We start from the raw sequence: 18,305 nt of genomic DNA on the forward strand, positions 1-18,305 counted from the left end.
ATGAGATTCCTTGGGCTTCCACTTCAACCCTAGTGTATCCCGACACTGACAGAGGGTGCTGCCTGAAAAGTCCCTTTAACACCCTAGTGACTAAGCCTGTTTGCGTCTTAATGACCAGGCCAAATTTTGGAAATCTGACATGTGTCACTTTAACATAGAATAACTCTGTAAAGGTTTTGCATATCCAAGTGATTCTGACATAGTTTTTTCGCCACATGTTGTACTTCATTTAGGTGGTACAAATAGTCCGATAGAATTTGTGTATATTGATTAAAAGCATCAAAATTGGGAACATTTTGAAAACGTTTTTTCCCCATTTTAACTGCAAGATCTCAAATATGCGCAAACATACCATAGAAATTTTTGATGAGGTATATATTTCCATCTGTTTACTCTATTCTGAATGCACATTTGAAAAACTTTAGGTCTTTTTTAACCATTTAGGAGACGTACAAATTTAACATTAATTATCAACATTTCAAGGAACATTTTGTTTTCCTGCACCAAGCCAAGATTGCGAAGGCTGATAGGTGTCAGAATGATAGATACCCTCACAAATGACCCCATTTAAAAAACTACACCCCTTAATATATTCACCTAGGGGTGTAATGAATATTTTGACCCCACAGTTTCTTTTCAGGAGTTAATGCAATTTAGAGGAGAAAAAAAAAAAATTTCATATTTTTGGAAATATGTCATTTTAAAGACAGTTTTTTTTCTATAGTGTACATGAAAATGAGGATTTGCACCCCAAAATGGATACCCTTGTTTGTCCTCCGTTCAGAAACAAACACGTTGTGGCCCTGATCTTATGTCTGTATGCACAACAGGGCCAAACCTAAAGGAGCAGCCGGTGGCTTTCAGAGCAGACATTTTGCCTGATGGTGTTTTAGGCCCCATTGCACATTTGTAGAGCCCTTGAGCGGCCAAAACGATGGAGAACCCCCCACAAATTACCCCATTTTGAAAACTAGACCCCTTAACAAATTCATCTAGGGGTGTACTGTGTATTTTGACCCCACAGTTTTTGAATGAATCTAAAATTACGCTTTTCATTGCAGCCTACATGGAACGGGAAGGTAAAAATACACCTTTCCTAAAGTTTTCATTCCCCGAGATCAGCACTTCTACACTGGAATACCCTTTCTAGTAGACTAGGCCTAATGTGGAGGCTTCATACAGCAGTGTTGTAGAAGGAGCTGCTGATACTCATTACACATGTGGAAATAAATGATAGTGGAGGCTCTGACATTTATAGGAGGGATCATGGGAATCGGGTATTTTCTGGACTTCTTGTCATTCACCCAACTGCACAGTAAATGGAAATATTTATGGTCACTGTGCTTTTACCAGAAAATAAGTTATAAAACTTACCTTGCTGAAGCTTCCTCTACCCAAGATCTGAAGGGCGGTGAAGCGACTGATGTTAAATCCGCAGTCTGGTGGTACGAGGTCCTGGCCGGTGCCCCGTCTTGGCTCCTCCTCCTCTCCGTTCCTTTTCTTCTTTATCTCCGTGAGTCAGCTCACGCTTTCTTCTTCTCTCTTCCGCTTTTCGCCTTCTCCTCTGTCTCCATTGGATGCCATTTTTCACAATACTATAGTCTTCAATCCAACCGCTGCCGTCGTCAGTTGAAAGGGAATGGCAGTTGGCCGAGTGAAGGTCAAAGGTCATAGAAGTTGATGTTGGCATGTGCTGTCAGTGCCCTACTCTGCCATATACATAGTGATGTGGGCATCATGAGTGATGGTCTAGTGCCCAGAGAAATGTAGAGATTCATGGCTGGTTCTTCTAGTGCCACATTATTAGTAGATGGGGCAGGGATAGTACTTCATGTCTGGGTTGGCAGTGGTGCCAATAGTTCATCACAAACTTGCAGTTGTGTGGAAATTGAAATGAACCCGATGGAGCGAGAACCATAAATTGTACTGATGACAGGAATAATAAAGCCTTGTGAGGGGTCATTTTCTGCTCCATTCAGTAAGTGTTCAACATCCAGATACTTGGCGTGTATTTCCAGAGGTTACAATGGGCAGTGCCCTCGCCAGTGCCAATCTGGGTGTATCGGGCATAGATGCTGCTAAGGAGGTTACAGAGGGATTCATTCATCCACATTGATGGATTATTCTGAGGTGTGAAATGTTAGAAATGTTAGGAGGGTCTTATAAATAAGTCATGGTGTGAGTTATTGTTGGGTCTGTACGTTGTCCCAGTTATGTGTATACAGCAATATAAGACATTTTATTTAGATTGAGCCCCATAAAGACTTTTTTATCATACAAGTTTGCTGGTGTGCAATCTGAACTTTGGGGGGGGGGGGGGGGGTGAGAGGTTGTGTACAATTTAAAACCAAGGAAATAAAGTTTTGGGATGCATTAAAAGAGGTATAGGGGCGAGGGGCGCGAACATTATCCTCCCACTATATAAGGCACTTGTCAGGCCCCACATGGAATACTGTGTACAGTTCTGGACACCGGGGCTCAGGAAAGATGTTACAGTGCTGGAGGGGGTTCAAAGAAGGGCAACTAAACTAATAAACGGAATGGGAGGACTGGAATACCCAGAGAGGCTAACAAAACTGGGATTATTCACCCGATAAAAGAGACAGTTAAGGGGCGACCAAATAACTATGTATAAACACATAAGGGGACAATACAAGGATCTCCCCCAGGATCTGTTTATACCCAGGACTGCAACGGTAACAAGAGGGCATTCTCTAAGTCTAGAAGAAATCAGGTTTCATCACCAACAGAGAAAGGGGTTCTTTACTGTAAGAGCAGTGAGACTGTGGAACTCTCTGCCCGAGGATGTGGTGATGGCAAAATCCATAGAGGAGTTTAAGGGGGGACTAGATGTCTTTCTAGAGCGCTATGATATTACAGGATATAGACACCAATGGGTCTCCAATGGGGTTGTTGATCTCAAATGTTGATAAATGAATTACTCTTGCTGCCATTATGGAGTCAGGAAGGAATTTTTTTCCTCCAAATGAGCAAATTGACTGTTTTTTTTTTTGCCTTCCTCTAGACCAACAGGCGGGGAAGGGGGGGGAGGGACTGGCTGAACTAGGGCTCACTCACATGGGCTTATGGCGGCTATGTATTATGGGCTTATTTCTCACAGTTGTGTTTTTCAGAGCTGTTTTAACCATATGGCAAACTATGCCACTGCAGCGGGCTCAATGGTATCCATCATTCAGAGGAGCAACTCGTAGCTGCTGGACCCAAAAATGAAACCTGTCACATGGTTTCTTAATTATAATTCTTCTTCATGTATTGGACTCCTCCTATTGAAAAGAGAGACCTTATGGCTCTCTAAGATGTCAGGGCCCAAGTGTCCCTCCAAAGTTGGTGTGCACCAGCCGTTTGATCTTTTCTATGCATACATTTCATACTCATGGTATAGGCAGCATGGTGGCTCAGTTGTAGCACTGTTGCCTTGCAACTCTGAGGTTCTGGATTCAAATCCCATTGAGTTTTTGTGGGTTTCCTTTAACACTCCAAATATATACTAATAGGTGAACTTAGCTTGTGAGCCACAATGGGGATATAAATAAGTAGGTGCTGTATAAAATAAATGGGGAGTTTTAAATGTTACATCCATATGTGTCCCTTATGTGACAGTCTGTTCTCTAGTGTGCATCAACGGAATACGGGCTGCTATAATATAGCTGATGGTATTCAGTGGCAACAGAATCCAATATATGACAGTAACTAGAGATGAGCGAGCACGCTCAGTAAGGTCAGTTACTCGAGCGAGCATCGCTTTTCTCGAGTAACTGCCTTCTCCTCCAAGCATGCTTGGGGGAGCGGAGGGGAGAATGAGAGAGATCTCTCTCTCTCCCCCCGCTCACCCCCAATGCCCCACCCCCCGAGCACGCTGGGAGGAGAAGGCAGTTACTCGAGAAGAGCTCATCTCTAATAATAACATAATCCAATGTATAGCTATTCCAACACTACATATTTAGGCCTCACTGGAGAGGCCTAAATAGAGACTGGATAGGCATCACTGGGATTTAGTGAATTCTCCATTGGGTAGGGGGTTGGACCTGATGACCCTCGAGGTCCACTCCAACTCCAGTATTCAATGGTAGATGCACATGTATAAGGAGTCAACCTGCTGGTGAGGCCTGGCAGCATGCACCCAACTATTGCAATCTGGCGCATGCACACAGTCATGCAGCGAATACTTAGCACAATGTCGCCATAGATGTAATCCAACAGATATCTAAGTACCATTCTAAAAAATACAAAGTAACCCCAAGGTGCGAAAACCTCCAAAATGATGGATAATTTGTAATACAACTATTAATAATAGTATAATAGTTAAAGAAATTAGAAATGAAAAAATACATCATAATGTGAATGTAAGTTCATATGACACCAATATAGTAATAAACAAGTATAATATAAATACAAAAGAATAAATTCATATCACATAAATTCTGCAAAAAAAATTATAGATGTGCGACGAAAAAAAAAAAGTGAAAAACACAAAAAATATGTAATAAAATCATAATTAGTGTTAATGTAAATAGAAATTCATGTGACACCAATATGAAAAATAAATAGGATATGAAGACAAAAATATAAACACACTAGCCCGGGTATCCGATGCAGAATGCGGGCAATACAAAACATGTCATTTTTAAGTAAGAAAAGATGATATTAGAACGTACGCATAAATACGTTGAAGGACACCTATGCTGATTAATGCTATTTTAATTCAGCCAATGGAAAGCTGGGGATGACACTTGTAGTTATTGTCTGCATTGTATCTGAAAGCTTCCCCCTCTGCAAGAATTTCCAAGCTGTTCCTCTCAAAATTGATTGTCTCTCTTGGTCTGAAGAATATCAGGCATGCTTTGCTTCATTAGTTTCTACAATTCGGGCGGCCGCTTGTTGCTTGCATTGATTCTCAAGACGGCCGTTAGTTTGCTCCAGTACTGCAGCTGTTCGAGCAGAAGCTACTTCAAGTGCGGCGGTTGTCCTTCTGCCCAAACAGGTCCTTCACTTGCTTGGCATCTTATATCTAAAACACAAAATCTGTTTGTTTGTGTCGTATACAAATCCCCAGTTCAGGGCCGCTTTGAGTAAAATTTGGCATTTGTTGTTGCCAATAGTAACCAATCATAGCTCAGCTTTCATTTGTTATTCTGCTGAGGTCAATTGAAAGCTACGCCGTCATTGGTTGCTATATATTATACTGCTGAGGTAAAATAAAAGCTGTGCTGTGATTGGTCGCTATGGGCAACAGCTTTTAATCCTCTTAGTGCTGAGGTAAAAAGAAAGCTGCTCTTTGATTGGTTGCTATGGGCAACAGTTTTCAATCCTCAGTGCTGAGATAAAACGAAAGCTGCTCTGTGATTGGTCGCTATGGGCAATAGTATTTAATCCTCTTAGTGCTAAGGTAAAACAAAAGCTGCTCTGTGATTGGTTACTATGGGCACTAAAAACAGTTTTTTACTGTTTGCTGATTTACTGTTAGACAGTTTTAATAAATGAGGGCCGGTGTTCATAAATTTGCTTAATGTATTCCTGTCTGGGGACAGATAATTTCTGCAAACTGTTATCCACACGGACATCCAAGGCAGAATTAGGAAGGACAAAATGGGCAGAAGATTGGTGGCTCCACCAGGGTTAAACTGGGGCTAGAAAGCAGTCCTGAAACACAAATGTTCAGCGCTCAGTCTGACTCTTCTGGTGGGAAGTACTTGTTGGAAATAACCAGGAATACTAAATAGAGTCCGTAGGATCCATTGGTGAAAGTAAATTTGGGGGTTGCTGCATTAAAAATTCAAGCAAAGGCATAAAAATGTAAATAAGGTTGCCAAGACAACAACATTTCTGAATTTTTTTAGCCTATAACCTTCTCCGGGTCGAGATTATACTGTGTGCAAAATGTCATGTCAATCGGTCGTACAGTTTGTGCGTGACGCTCCAACAAACAGACATTGAGAAATATTTAGAAGATTTGTAGTCTAAGACCCTACATGCTGCTCTGACCAGCCAGCAATCCTTATGGACAGCACTGGTTCATCAAAGCAGGTTATGCCCATGTGAACCGGCCCCAACACAGACAGAAAGAGGAAAGCGCCATAAAACTACAAATACTTGACTGAAAACAAATAAAATCCACATGATAAAAATACACAAGGAGGCTGCAATAAAATCACAGATTCAATGGATCTCAAGTTAAGGCCTAATGCCCACGGCCGTGACGGACTCTACCAGCGGAATACTGCAGTGGAGTCCATCACAGCGCCCCCCCAAAGACCCCATACTCACCTCCCGGATCCGCTGTGCGAGTCCCACATGACGCACCGGCGCGCATGCGCAGTACAGTTCATGACGTGCCAGCAGTGTCATATGACGCACCGCCAGTGTCATATGACGCCGCCGGCGGTGGGTGGGGCGTGTATTCACGCTATACTTCCGCTTTCAAATCCACTGTCTGACATCTTCCTACATTCTGATTGAAGCTTGTACAGCTCCAATGTCAGAAGACATCCGACAGGGTATTCTTACCATCTGTTGCCAGCCACTCCACTTTCGGAGCCTGTCTGGCGCACACACACTGGTTTTAGCCAGCAGATGGCACCATTGTATAACAGCAAAAAAAGAAAGCCTTTTAGGAAACCCTGAATCCAAAATTGGATTGGAAATGGTTAAAGGGGTACTCTGGGGCTTTTACTGTTGAGACTTGTTCTCAATTGTTGATCAGCGCAGTTCCGCTGCTTGGTGTTCCCAGGCCCTATTCTGATAGGTTATCAATAGTAAAAGTCCAAGAGTAACCTTTAAACAATACAATTCTGTCCGCCTGCAGCCACCACTAGGTGGAGCTTGCTTCTTTTTGCATTCTGAGGAGCAGATTCTGCAATAACCTGCAGCCATATATAGCAATGAGCTTATTATTTTCCTGCATTAGCTAATCATGCCGGTTACTGACATTTAGCCCCACACTTTGATATTGTTTGTTTGCATGGAAATAAATCTTTGCCTGAATAATTTACATCACTGGGGCGCATGAAGTGGTTTCTCTGATTTATTGCAGCCTTTAGAGCTCCGTGGCGTTCTGTGAGGCATTCACAGATTATGGCTGAATGTAAGATGCCAGCAGAGACGATGAAGATCAATGCTTATATTCCTGTAAATTGTTTACCATGTCAAAAACAAAATCATTAGACTTATGACTAATGTTCAGTAATCATGTAATTCATTTTACTCCTGGTGAGCGATGGCAGAGCTTTATTGATTTGCTTTTGGAAAGTCTGTTGACTTCATTTATAAAAATTATCTTTACAGAAGCCAGAGCTCCATTTTTATGATACAGAATTTTACATCCCCTGCATAAACCGATGTATAATAACATTCGGTCCACCTGCAGCTGCCACTAGAGGGAGCTCACTGCATACTGTTTCTACTGAGCTCATGGAACAACACAGTATGCAGTAAGCTCCCTCTAGTGGTAGCTGCAGGTGGACAGTTTGTTTTGCTGCCTTTCCTTTAATCCACCAATTCATCCGGTAAAGGAAACCTGGCACTTGCTGACATGCTTGACCTGTGTCCGTTATAGAGCAATACTGATGTGGTTGCGTTGGGCTGCCGCTATTTATCTAATAGAGTGGAGGACCCTAGTTGCAGACCATCAGCTATGACCTCCATATGCTGTAGCAGGAAATATGGACAGAGCTTTGCCCTGACGGAGCAACCTTTTGACACGGGTGACTTGCTACAAAGCTGTGTACTACACAGGCGTCCCTTGGTAATCCATACCTATACATGCCTGTATGTTGTGTAGTCAGTCCTGTTAAACTTGTCATCTCTCTGCAGGTTACACATGACTGACGCGGCCCTGGCTTTATCACAGCAGAAAGTGGAAGACCTGGGGGCGATCCTGACGCAAACAAAGAGGGATGGTTCCAACATGAGAGAACTGCATGTCAAGGAGCTCATGAAGGAGAAGGAGGTGAGGATAAGTGTGAGGAGAGGGGTGCACTTCAGGCACAATTGTAGGTGAGACTATGGTGTGCTTTGGATGGGGTACAATTTTATAAGAGGTGTATTTAAAGGGTTGTCCAGGTTTAAAAAAAAACAACAAAATTATATATATATATATATATATATATATATATATATATATATATATATATATATAATGAATAATACTAGTGGCAGGAAAGGGATAGATTGTCTTTAATGACATACATGTATGTACTGTCTTTGTCTTCATGAATCTGGAATGCAGGAAGGAAAGACGAGAACTGGGAGCTGCTAATGAGAAAGTTCTGCTTTACCGCAGTAAGGTATTACCAAGGCTGAGAGGAGACTTGATAGTTGCCTACAAATATCTGAAGGGCTGTCACAGTGCAGAAGGATCAGCCCTATTCTCAATTGTACAAGGGAAGACTAGAAGCAATGGGATGAAACACCAAGGAAGGAGACACAGATTAGATATTAGAAAGAAAACTTTCTGACAGTGAGGGTGATCAATGAATGGAACAGGTTACCACGAGAGGTGGTGAGTTCTCCTTCAATTGAAGTCTTCAAACAGGGGCTGGACAGATATGTGTCTGGGATGATTTAGTGATCCTGCATTGAGCAGGGGGTTGGACCTGATGACCCTTAAGATGGTACCTGACAAGCATCAGACATGGGGCTATGCTGCACGGAAATTAATAGGGGGGGGGGGTCTCCTCTTTGTATTCCAGAGTGTGTAGGCAATTAGGTGAGAGGAGCAGGCCTGGAAAAATGTGTTTACCCAGGAGTGGCCCTTTAACTACCACAACAAGTAATGGTAAACCATGTGCTGGAACAAAATTTTAATCCATCATATGATCTGTGCTAATTAGAGGCCAAGCGTCTAGCAGGCGGTCAAGTATCCTAAGCGCTCAGCTGAAAACCCCGACCTTAGTTCTGGAGTTGTCAAAGTGGAAAAAGCTATGAATAAGTTGCGACCTGATATTTGTGAAGAACGCACAGTACGCCCCAGTAGTAGCTCAACTTCTCTGTTTCTATTAGGCTCTCCTGGCTTCCCTTTTGTAAAAGTCAGGCTCCCTCAATTTCACCAACCTTTGTCCCCAGCAAAACTGAGGAAGAGGCTTCATTGCCTTGAAACGTCTTCTATGCTCCTACTATCAATAAACAGAGAAGTGGATCTAATACTTCTGCATACTTGTCTTCATCGGGCTGGGCGGTACTCAGTATTTTTTCCCACTGTGACAATTTCATCATTGACACTTCTATCACTGCGAGTGTGATGTCACCTGCGTTGGCTGCATCTGTCACTCCAAGTATAAACTGGTAAAATTCGCCAAAAAGAGTTCTTCGCACTGAGAATTTTAATATTGTAACTTACTTTTATCTATCGCTACCTGTCCTTAGTTCTGGAGTGGTGAATCTAGGGGTCTCATGCACCCCAATCATCCTGTGATGGAGGGAGCTACTAGAACTCTCACTTAAGAGCAAAGTGAAGAAGTAGGGAGGGGTCTACAACAAGAGCATACAGCACAGCATCTATCAAACCCTCATTCGCTCAGCTCTGCTGCTGCTTAGATTGGGAAAATGGGAATAGTTAATCTGCTTACTCCATCTCCTATATAGTGTTTTTAGCAGTTGTTGTTTTTTCTTAGGGGTGGGCTGGGGTCAAAAGTGATGCCTAATTACTACACCGTGAACTGAAAAGCCTCTAATAGAACAAGTTGCATTTTATGAAAAGTTGTTCCACCTATTGGATAGCAGCATTCCTTCCAATCAATGTCAACCCCTTTTAAACAAGTATTTAAAACAATGATGTGTAATGCATTGAGCTCTTATCTGCTGAAGAACTAATTGTTTGTAAGAACTTCTTAGTACAGATCTTTTTAACTTTATCTTTCCCCCATGCGTTATACCCTGCAGGCGGATGAGCTGGAGAAAAGGTGTAAGATGCAGCAGGAACAACTGTTTGACTTAAAGGGGTTGTCCCGCGGCAGCAAGTGGGTCTATACACTTCTGTATGGCCATATTAATGCACTTTGTAATATACATTGTGCATTAATTATGAGCCATACAGAAGTTATAAAAAGTTTTTTACTTACCTGCTCCGTTGCTAGCGTCCTCGTTCCCATGGAGCCGACTAATTTTCACCCTCCGATGGCCAAATTAGCCGCGCTTGCGCAGTCCGGGTCTTCTGCTCTCTTCAATGGAGCCGCTCGTGCAGAATGCCGGCTCCGTGTAGCTCCGCCCCGTCACGTGCCGATTCCAGCCAATCAGGAGGCTGGAATCGGCAATGGACCGCACAGAAGAGCTGCGGTCCACGGAGGGAGCAGACCCCGGCGGCCATCTTCAGCAGGTAAGTATGAAGACGCCGGACCGCCGGGATTCAGGTAAGCGCTGAGCGGTTTGTTTTTTTAACCCCTGCATCGGGGTTGTCTCGCGCCGAACGGGGGGGGGGGGGGGGGGTTTAAAAAAAAAAAAAAAAAAACGTTTCGGCGCGGGACAACCCCTTTAAAGCAGGAACTCACAAATACGAGCGCCGATCTGAAGCTGCGGGCTGTACAGGCAGAAGGTAAGGACCAATAGGTGGTGCAGAGGTATTGTTCTATCTCTCTTATTTGCATATTACCCAGAGGAGCATGAATGGCCTTATAAGTCTCCTCATTCCCCTTCTAGGCGCTCACCCTAAGGAAAACATATAGCGTTCCTGACCTACATTGAGGATGACATTGGTGTCCAAGTCCAATACCGTGTGTTAACATATGTAGTAGCGTTCTACACCAAGTAGTGTCACATTGCAGATCTTGGACTTTAATTGCGTATGCAGAATGTGTCGCCATCCCATTTAATAATGTAGTCTCTAGCTCTGAACCCTTCAACTCTTTTCTATCCTGTTTTAGAATGTGGAACTCAAACTGAATACCATACCTGAGATGCAGTCGCATATGGAATTTATAGAGGGATAATGTTAGTAAATGTAGTCTGCCTCGTCTGCAGTGAAGAGGCCCAGTGCTCACCTGAGTGAACTTGGTGCACGCTGTAGAAAAGGAATAAAGGGTGGTGGAAGCACCTGAATGACATCTAAATAATGTGCAATTTGCTTCACAAAAAAACCAAGGCCTCATACAGCCATGACGATATAATAAAAATTGTGTGTATATATGTAATAGAATTTTTTTTTAATAGTTACTGGAATGCAGAGGCAAAACTGAAAATCTTAATTTCTCCTGTCCGAAACCTGCATTTTTGGCTTCAATTCAAAATTTGCTATTTTTCACATTTTTGCATTGACATCGAAGCAGTTGTAAAATCAGCTGCAGTGTCTGGCATGAGAAAATAAGCTCTGTCCCTCGGCCCATACTGCTTTGTAACCCCGTACAGTTTGGTGGGACATCCTTCTATGTAGAAGTTTTATATTTATTCTTCTTAAAACTACTCCATTAAAGGTTTGTGGGCAAAAACAAAAGTTTTAAAAAGTGCTCACCTATGTAGAAACATAAAAAAGGTATCTCCTCCTCACCCAATGTCCTGCTGCTCCCATTCCAGTGGTGCCTGGTCCCTTGATGCTCTTTCCTGTTACAACAATGACATCCTGAGAGGGGGACATGTTTACTAGCACCCTCAGATCTACAATAGAGTGATCACCCCCACCCCTTCATATGAGCCTCACTGTCTGCTCTTGTTGGGGAACCAAGCACCCCTGACCTTGGGCTTATTGGGGTCCTAGTGAGTAGACCCTTACTGATCAAATATAGGTGGCTTACAAAGTGAATATGCTCTAAATGGCGTTCATGGAAAACCCTGTTATAAATCATGCAACAGAATATTATATTTGGGTGTGCTACAGAATTGGTCTGTATTAGGATGTATATTTCATGCTGCTACAAAGGGTTACAAAATTTCTCGCATCAGCAAAAATATACGTGGTTGGGTTCTAACAGTAGGAAGCCCTCTACCATAAGACCCACTTAGTCTAATACTGCCCGGGTCAGCTGCTCTCCACTTTCCTCAATGGGGATATTGATCTTTCTACAGGAACTGAGCAGGATGAAGGTAACATTGGCCAATGAACGAGCGCATGCAGAAGAGGAGATTCAGAAAGCGAGGAGCGCAGCCCAGCAGGAAGAGGTGAGGATTATCTATATCTCTACCTTCCAGTCCATTGTAACCACATGATCGGGTCACCTTTTGGCTTTCAATATTTGAATTCATCTCAAGCTCTTTTTCTGAAGCCGCAGACAAAGGACAAGTGAACCATCTACCTTCTGACGGGAACTAATGCAGTAATGATGATGAGAATAAAAGGGCAGAAAGGCCTGATATCACCAAGGAGCATTAAGAGTCTGTCAGCTCTTCTGCCTCCTAACAATGGCCTCAGGGTTTCCCTTAGGGGAGTGACTGTCAGGCCAGCAATACTATATATTCCACCACATTATGGAAGTCATCAAGAGATGTAAATGACAGAGAAAAAAATCCCCTATTGTAACTTGACAGTTTTGACACGCTATGCCCCTATACATTTTCTCATATAATTGGATACCTGGAACATTGTAAAAATGGCGCCTTGCACTTTTTGCATCAAGATGTAACATTGTGTACAAAATGCATTAAAGTTCATGTTCATAGCTTAACATATATGATCCAAGTAATGTCTGAGCTGCACAACATCTTCTAAATATAAGAGTTTAAAGTTAAAAATGTGAAATTAACCCTACTACCCCATTTCCTCAAAAATAAGACAGCATCTTATATTAATTTTTGCTAGGGTATTTTTGGGTAGGTCTTATTTTACGGGAAACAGGGTAACTGCGTAATTGCAGAAGGGAGCTATCAATCATTCAGCAAGAGAAGAATAAAAAAAATTATCTGTGACGGAAGCTCTGTGATTGGCACATAGGGGTTTCACAGTTGCAGGAAGAACACCTAGATGAAGGGTAAATTTGTCACAGTAGGGTTCTGTAATATCTCTAAAACATAACTTTTAATCAAAACTGAAATTAAAAAGGAATTTGTACCACAAAGTCCTAAATTCTAGACACACAATTACATAAAATGACTGCACCCCTATATTTTATGAGGGAAAAGCAGTGTATGAAACGCCTAGGAAACCAGTAATTTTGTACCAACGGTATCCGATTTTTATCTATGTATTCGTTGGTATCCGTCCTAGACCTAGAAAAATTAGAAATGGGTCGGCTCCCTAAGAATGGTGTTCCCGGCTTATTAAGACAACTGCAGCTATTCAGTAGCTGGGGGACTTCTAACCGCTTTATAGAACGCATGCGTTAATCCTCCCATGAAGAAAAAAGCTGCCTTTGCTGTCAAACAATGCCGTAGGTGTGATAACCATCACACTACCTTAGCTAGTTCAAAAAGAATCAGGCATAAAGCTGACATAGAGGCAATATAGCTCACTGAAAAAATTTTTTTGTGAGCTATAGCCTAACAAAAAACCATGCAGTACACCAAACTGCCAAATCAAATATTTCGTGGGTTCAATAAATGGTTGGTTCAACGCGTTTCGGCTAAAAATGGCGTAGCCTCATCAGGAACCGTCAAAGAGTTTTTAACCAAAAAATCAGCTTCTGACTAATAGGTTAATCCCAAGGTCGGGATAAAATAACCTCTAAAAAAAGGGAGGTAGTCAATCCTAACACTAGGTAGATCAAAAATATAAAGTAAACCCAGTTTCCCCCCTAGTAAGAATGCAGGAACAAAATAACAAAGTAGCAGCACCAGCCTCAGTGGTAGGCTGGCGGCTATGAATGAGCTCTGTGTCTGCTGGAGTTTATATAGTCATGCAGATCCTCCCATACTGGGGGTGTGTAACATTTGAACCAATCAGATATGCTTGTTGTTAGTGCCCCGCCCAATTATAGGTGGAGCCATTCCAAAGGGGAAGAATGTGAGAGTAAACTTCAAAGAGTCACTCACTGTCTTATTACGCAGTGGAACGTTGCTGATGTCTTAAATATAGTCATATCAATCTTCTCCTACAAACATGATCACTTGCAACAATAAAAGCACTAGAGAACGTAGGGTTATAGTGCCGGTCATATAATCCCGATAGGTCATGTGACCTGGCCGGGACGTTATAGAAAGCTGGTAAATGCTAAACTATAAAGGGGGTTGCATTGGGAGATAAAGCGCAGACTATCCACAATACCTGGAGCGAACGCGTCCTCTAAAATCGCTTATGATGGTGTTCATATGCGATCAAAACATCTATTACTGTTAGGAGGCGTGTCCTACTGGGTGACGTATCCAGTCACCTGGGTAACTCCCGGTCATGTGATAACGTCATGACGTCAGTCCGTCTGACGTACAGTTGTAGTTCGTAGCGCTATTGAGGCTTCCTATTGTGATGAAGAGGCGTGCCTTCTTAGCTGGGTAACTCCCGGTCATGTGATAACGTCATGACGTCAGTCCGTCTGACGTACAGTTGTAGGTCGTAACGCTATTGAGGCTTCCTATTGTGATGGGGAGGCGTGCCTTCTTAGCTGATAAGCCCAGTCACCTGGACATCTCATAGTCATGTGTCAACGTCATGGCGTCATTCCGTCTGACGTACTGTTGTAGTTTTTTGAAGATGCTGGCGTAAAGAATAACTCGATAGAATGTATGCTCGGCCAGTTGAAGAATGCCTTCCACATGACGTAAGACCAATCAGGCGGAGCTATGCTAACGAGGATTGAGCCTTAGCTCCGTTTGGTAAAAGAGTATCAATTAGAAGAATAAAGGCACTAAATAACGTTTTAATCATGATGGTGAGAGGGGCATCATAGCTACATGAACTTAATCATAAATATATGCTGCCCTCAGTATAACGATGCTCCTAATTTATGAACTTAGTTAACAAGCCGCCTTAAAGCCGTATCATAAATGGGGCCCATCAATAGTCAATGCTGGCATTCATTGCATAAGTACCAATTGCCTAGCAGTCAATTTTTTATAGGGCCGATGATGAATAAAGCGTCAAGTAGGTACATGTCTCTTGGAGTAGAATTACAGCAACGTTCCTCCTGTGGTTAAACGCAAAGTATCTGAAAGGGTTACAGAAATGAGAGGGGGAGGGGGAGACTTGCGGGAGGCCGAGGACTTAGGGGATGTATAATATTGAGTGTTTGGGGAAAGAGAAACGGGTCCACCAAAGGGTCAGTTCCTTGAGAGATATAGAAATCCCACATATTAGAGGGGGTTCAGTAAAGGTCAGTGTCCTTCTGCTAGATAAAACTAGAGAAAGATAGCGTTTCGTTCAGGCCTTTAGGTTGCACACAGTCTATCCGAAATGTCCATTGCGCTTCTTTTTGGAGCAACCTTTTATCAAGGTTACCGCGTCTTCCAAAGCTCTTTATTGATTCAACTCCCTGGAATGTTAATAGGTCTGGGTTCCCTTGGTGGAAATCTCTCATGTGGTTGGCGACGGGGGTTTTTTCCCCCCGTCTGATGTTTCCCACATGGCCCAGTATCCGGCGCCTAAATTCCTGTTTAGTCTTGCCGATATAATTCTTTTTACATGGGCACGTTGCCATGTAAACCAGGTAGGAAGTTCGGCAATTGAAGAATTCCCTCAGGTCATATGATTTCTGTGTACTAGCACTGATGATTTTGTTGCCTCTCTGAATATTCAGAGAGGCAACAAAATCATCAGTGCTAGTACACAGAAATCATATGACCTGAGGGAATTCTTCAATTGCCGAACTTCCTACCTGGTTTACATGGCAACGTGCCCATGTAAAAAGAATTATATCGGCAAGACTAAACAGGAATTTAGGCGCCGGATACTGGGCCATGTGGGAAACATCAGACGGGGGGAAAAAACCCCCGTCGCCAACCACATGAGAGATTTCCACCAAGGGAACCCAGACCTATTAACATTCCAGGGAGTTGAATCAATAAAGAGCTTTGGAAGACGCGGTAACCTTGATAAAAGGTTGCTCCAAAAAGAAGCGCAATGGACATTTCGGATAGACTGTGTGCAACCTAAAGGCCTGAACGAAACGCTATCTTTCTCTAGTTTTATCTAGCAGAAGGACACTGACCTTTACTGAACCCCCTCTAATATGTGGGATTTCTATATCTCTCAAGGAACTGACCCTTTGGTGGACCCGTTTCTCTTTCCCCAAACACTCAATATTATACATCCCCTAAGTCCTCGGCCTCCCGCAAGTCTCCCCCTCCCCCTCTCATTTCTGTAACCCTTTCAGATACTTTGCGTTTAACCACAGGAGGAACGTTGCTGTAATTCTACTCCAAGAGACATGTACCTACTTGACGCTTTATTCATCATCGGCCCTATAAAAAATTGACTGCTAGGCAATTGGTACTTATGCAATGAATGCCAGCATTGACTATTGATGGGCCCCATTTATGATACGGCTTTAAGGCGGCTTGTTAACTAAGTTCATAAATTAGGAGCATCGTTATACTGAGGGCAGCATATATTTATGATTAAGTTCATGTAGCTATGATGCCCCTCTCACCATCATGATTAAAACGTTATTTAGTGCCTTTATTCTTCTAATTGATACTCTTTTACCAAACGGAGCTAAGGCTCAATCCTCGTTAGCATAGCTCCGCCTGATTGGTCTTACGTCATGTGGAAGGCATTCTTCAACTGGCCGAGCATACATTCTATCGAGTTATTCTTTACGCCAGCATCTTCAAAAAACTACAACAGTACGTCAGACGGAATGACGCCATGACGTTGACACATGACTATGAGATGTCCAGGTGACTGGGCTTATCAGCTAAGAAGGCACGCCTCCCCATCACAATAGGAAGCCTCAATAGCGTTACGACCTACAACTGTACGTCAGACGGACTGACGTCATGACGTTATCACATGACCGGGAGTTACCCAGCTAAGAAGGCACGCCTCTTCATCACAATAGGAAGCCTCAATAGCGCTACGAACTACAACTGTACGTCAGACGGACTGACGTCATGACGTTATCACATGACCGGGAGTTACCCAGGTGACTGGATACGTCACCCAGTAGGACACGCCTCCTAACAGTAATAGATGTTTTGATCGCATATGAACACCATCATAAGCGATTTTAGAGGACGCGTTCGCTCCAGGTATTGTGGATAGTCTGCGCTTTATCTCCCAATGCAACCCCCTTTATAGTTTAGCATTTACCAGCTTTCTATAACGTCCCGGCCAGGTCACATGACCTATCGGGATTATATGACCGGCACTATAACCCTACGTTCTCTAGTGCTTTTATTGTTGCAAGTGATCATGTTTGTAGGAGAAGATTGATATGACTATATTTAAGACATCAGCAACGTTCCACTGCGTAATAAGACAGTGAGTGACTCTTTGAAGTTTACTCTCACATTCTTCCCCTTTGGAATGGCTCCACCTATAATTGGGCGGGGCACTAACAACAAGCATATCTGATTGGTTCAAATGTTACACACCCCCAGTATGGGAGGATCTGCATGACTATATAAACTCCAGCAGACACAGAGCTCATTCATAGCCGCCAGCCTACCACTGAGGCTGGTGCTGCTACTTTGTTATTTTGTTCCTGCATTCTTACTAGGGGGGAAACTGGGTTTACTTTATATTTTTGATCTACCTAGTGTTAGGATTGACTACCTCCCTTTTTTTAGAGGTTATTTTATCCCGACCTTGGGATTAACCTATTAGTCAGAAGCTGATTTTTTGGTTAAAAACTCTTTGACGGTTCCTGATGAGGCTACGCCATTTTTAGCCGAAACGCGTTGAACCAACCATTTATTGAACCCACGAAATATTTGATTTGGCAGTTTGGTGTACTGCATGGTTTTTTGTTAGGCTATAGCTCACAAAAAAATTTTTTCAGTGAGCTATATTGCCTCTATGTCAGCTTTATGCCTGATTCTTTTTGAACTAGCTAAGGTAGTGTGATGGTTATCACACCTACGGCATTGTTTGACAGCAAAGGCAGCTTTTTTCTTCATGGGAGGATTAACGCATGCGTTCTATAAAGCGGTTAGAAGTCCCCCAGCTACTGAATAGCTGCAGTTGTCTTAATAAGCCGGGAACACCATTCTTAGGGAGCCGACCCATTTCTAATTTTTCTAGGTCTAGGACGGATACCAACGAATACATAGATAAAAATCGGATACCGTTGGTACAAAATTACTGGTTTCCTAGGCGTTTCATACACTGCTTTTCCCTCATAAAATATAGGGGTGCAGTCATTTTATGTAATTGTGTGTCTAGAATTTAGGACTTTGTGGTACAAATTCCTTTTTAATTTCAGTTTTGATTAAAAGTTATGTTTTAGAGATATTACAGAACCCTACTGTGACAAAAGTGATTGGCACATAGCAGC

At 42.7% G+C, this 18,305-nt stretch overlaps 1 protein-coding gene across 3 annotated transcripts in view; it reads left to right on the top strand.

Annotated features, from left to right (window-relative positions):
* RAC3 (Rac family small GTPase 3) overlaps positions 1-18,305 on the top strand; it is a 52,076-nt gene that overhangs the window by 4,130 nt on the left and 29,641 nt on the right. The window contains exons 2-3 of one of the 3 annotated variants that reach the window (XM_066587962.1): positions 7,831-7,966; positions 12,010-12,102. In XM_066587962.1, coding sequence (XP_066444059.1) covers positions 12,041-12,102 — 62 coding nt within the window. In that variant the 5' untranslated portion in view covers positions 7,831-7,966; positions 12,010-12,040. Of the gene's footprint in view, positions 1-7,830; positions 8,014-10,485; positions 10,547-12,009; positions 12,103-18,305 lie in introns of those variants that run through there. The other 2 variants (XM_066587960.1, XM_066587961.1) reach the window with 2 other exon arrangements.

This window comes from Eleutherodactylus coqui, chromosome 13 (genome assembly GCF_035609145.1).
Source record: "Eleutherodactylus coqui strain aEleCoq1 chromosome 13, aEleCoq1.hap1, whole genome shotgun sequence".
Taxonomy (NCBI): Eukaryota; Metazoa; Chordata; class Amphibia; order Anura; family Eleutherodactylidae; genus Eleutherodactylus; species Eleutherodactylus coqui.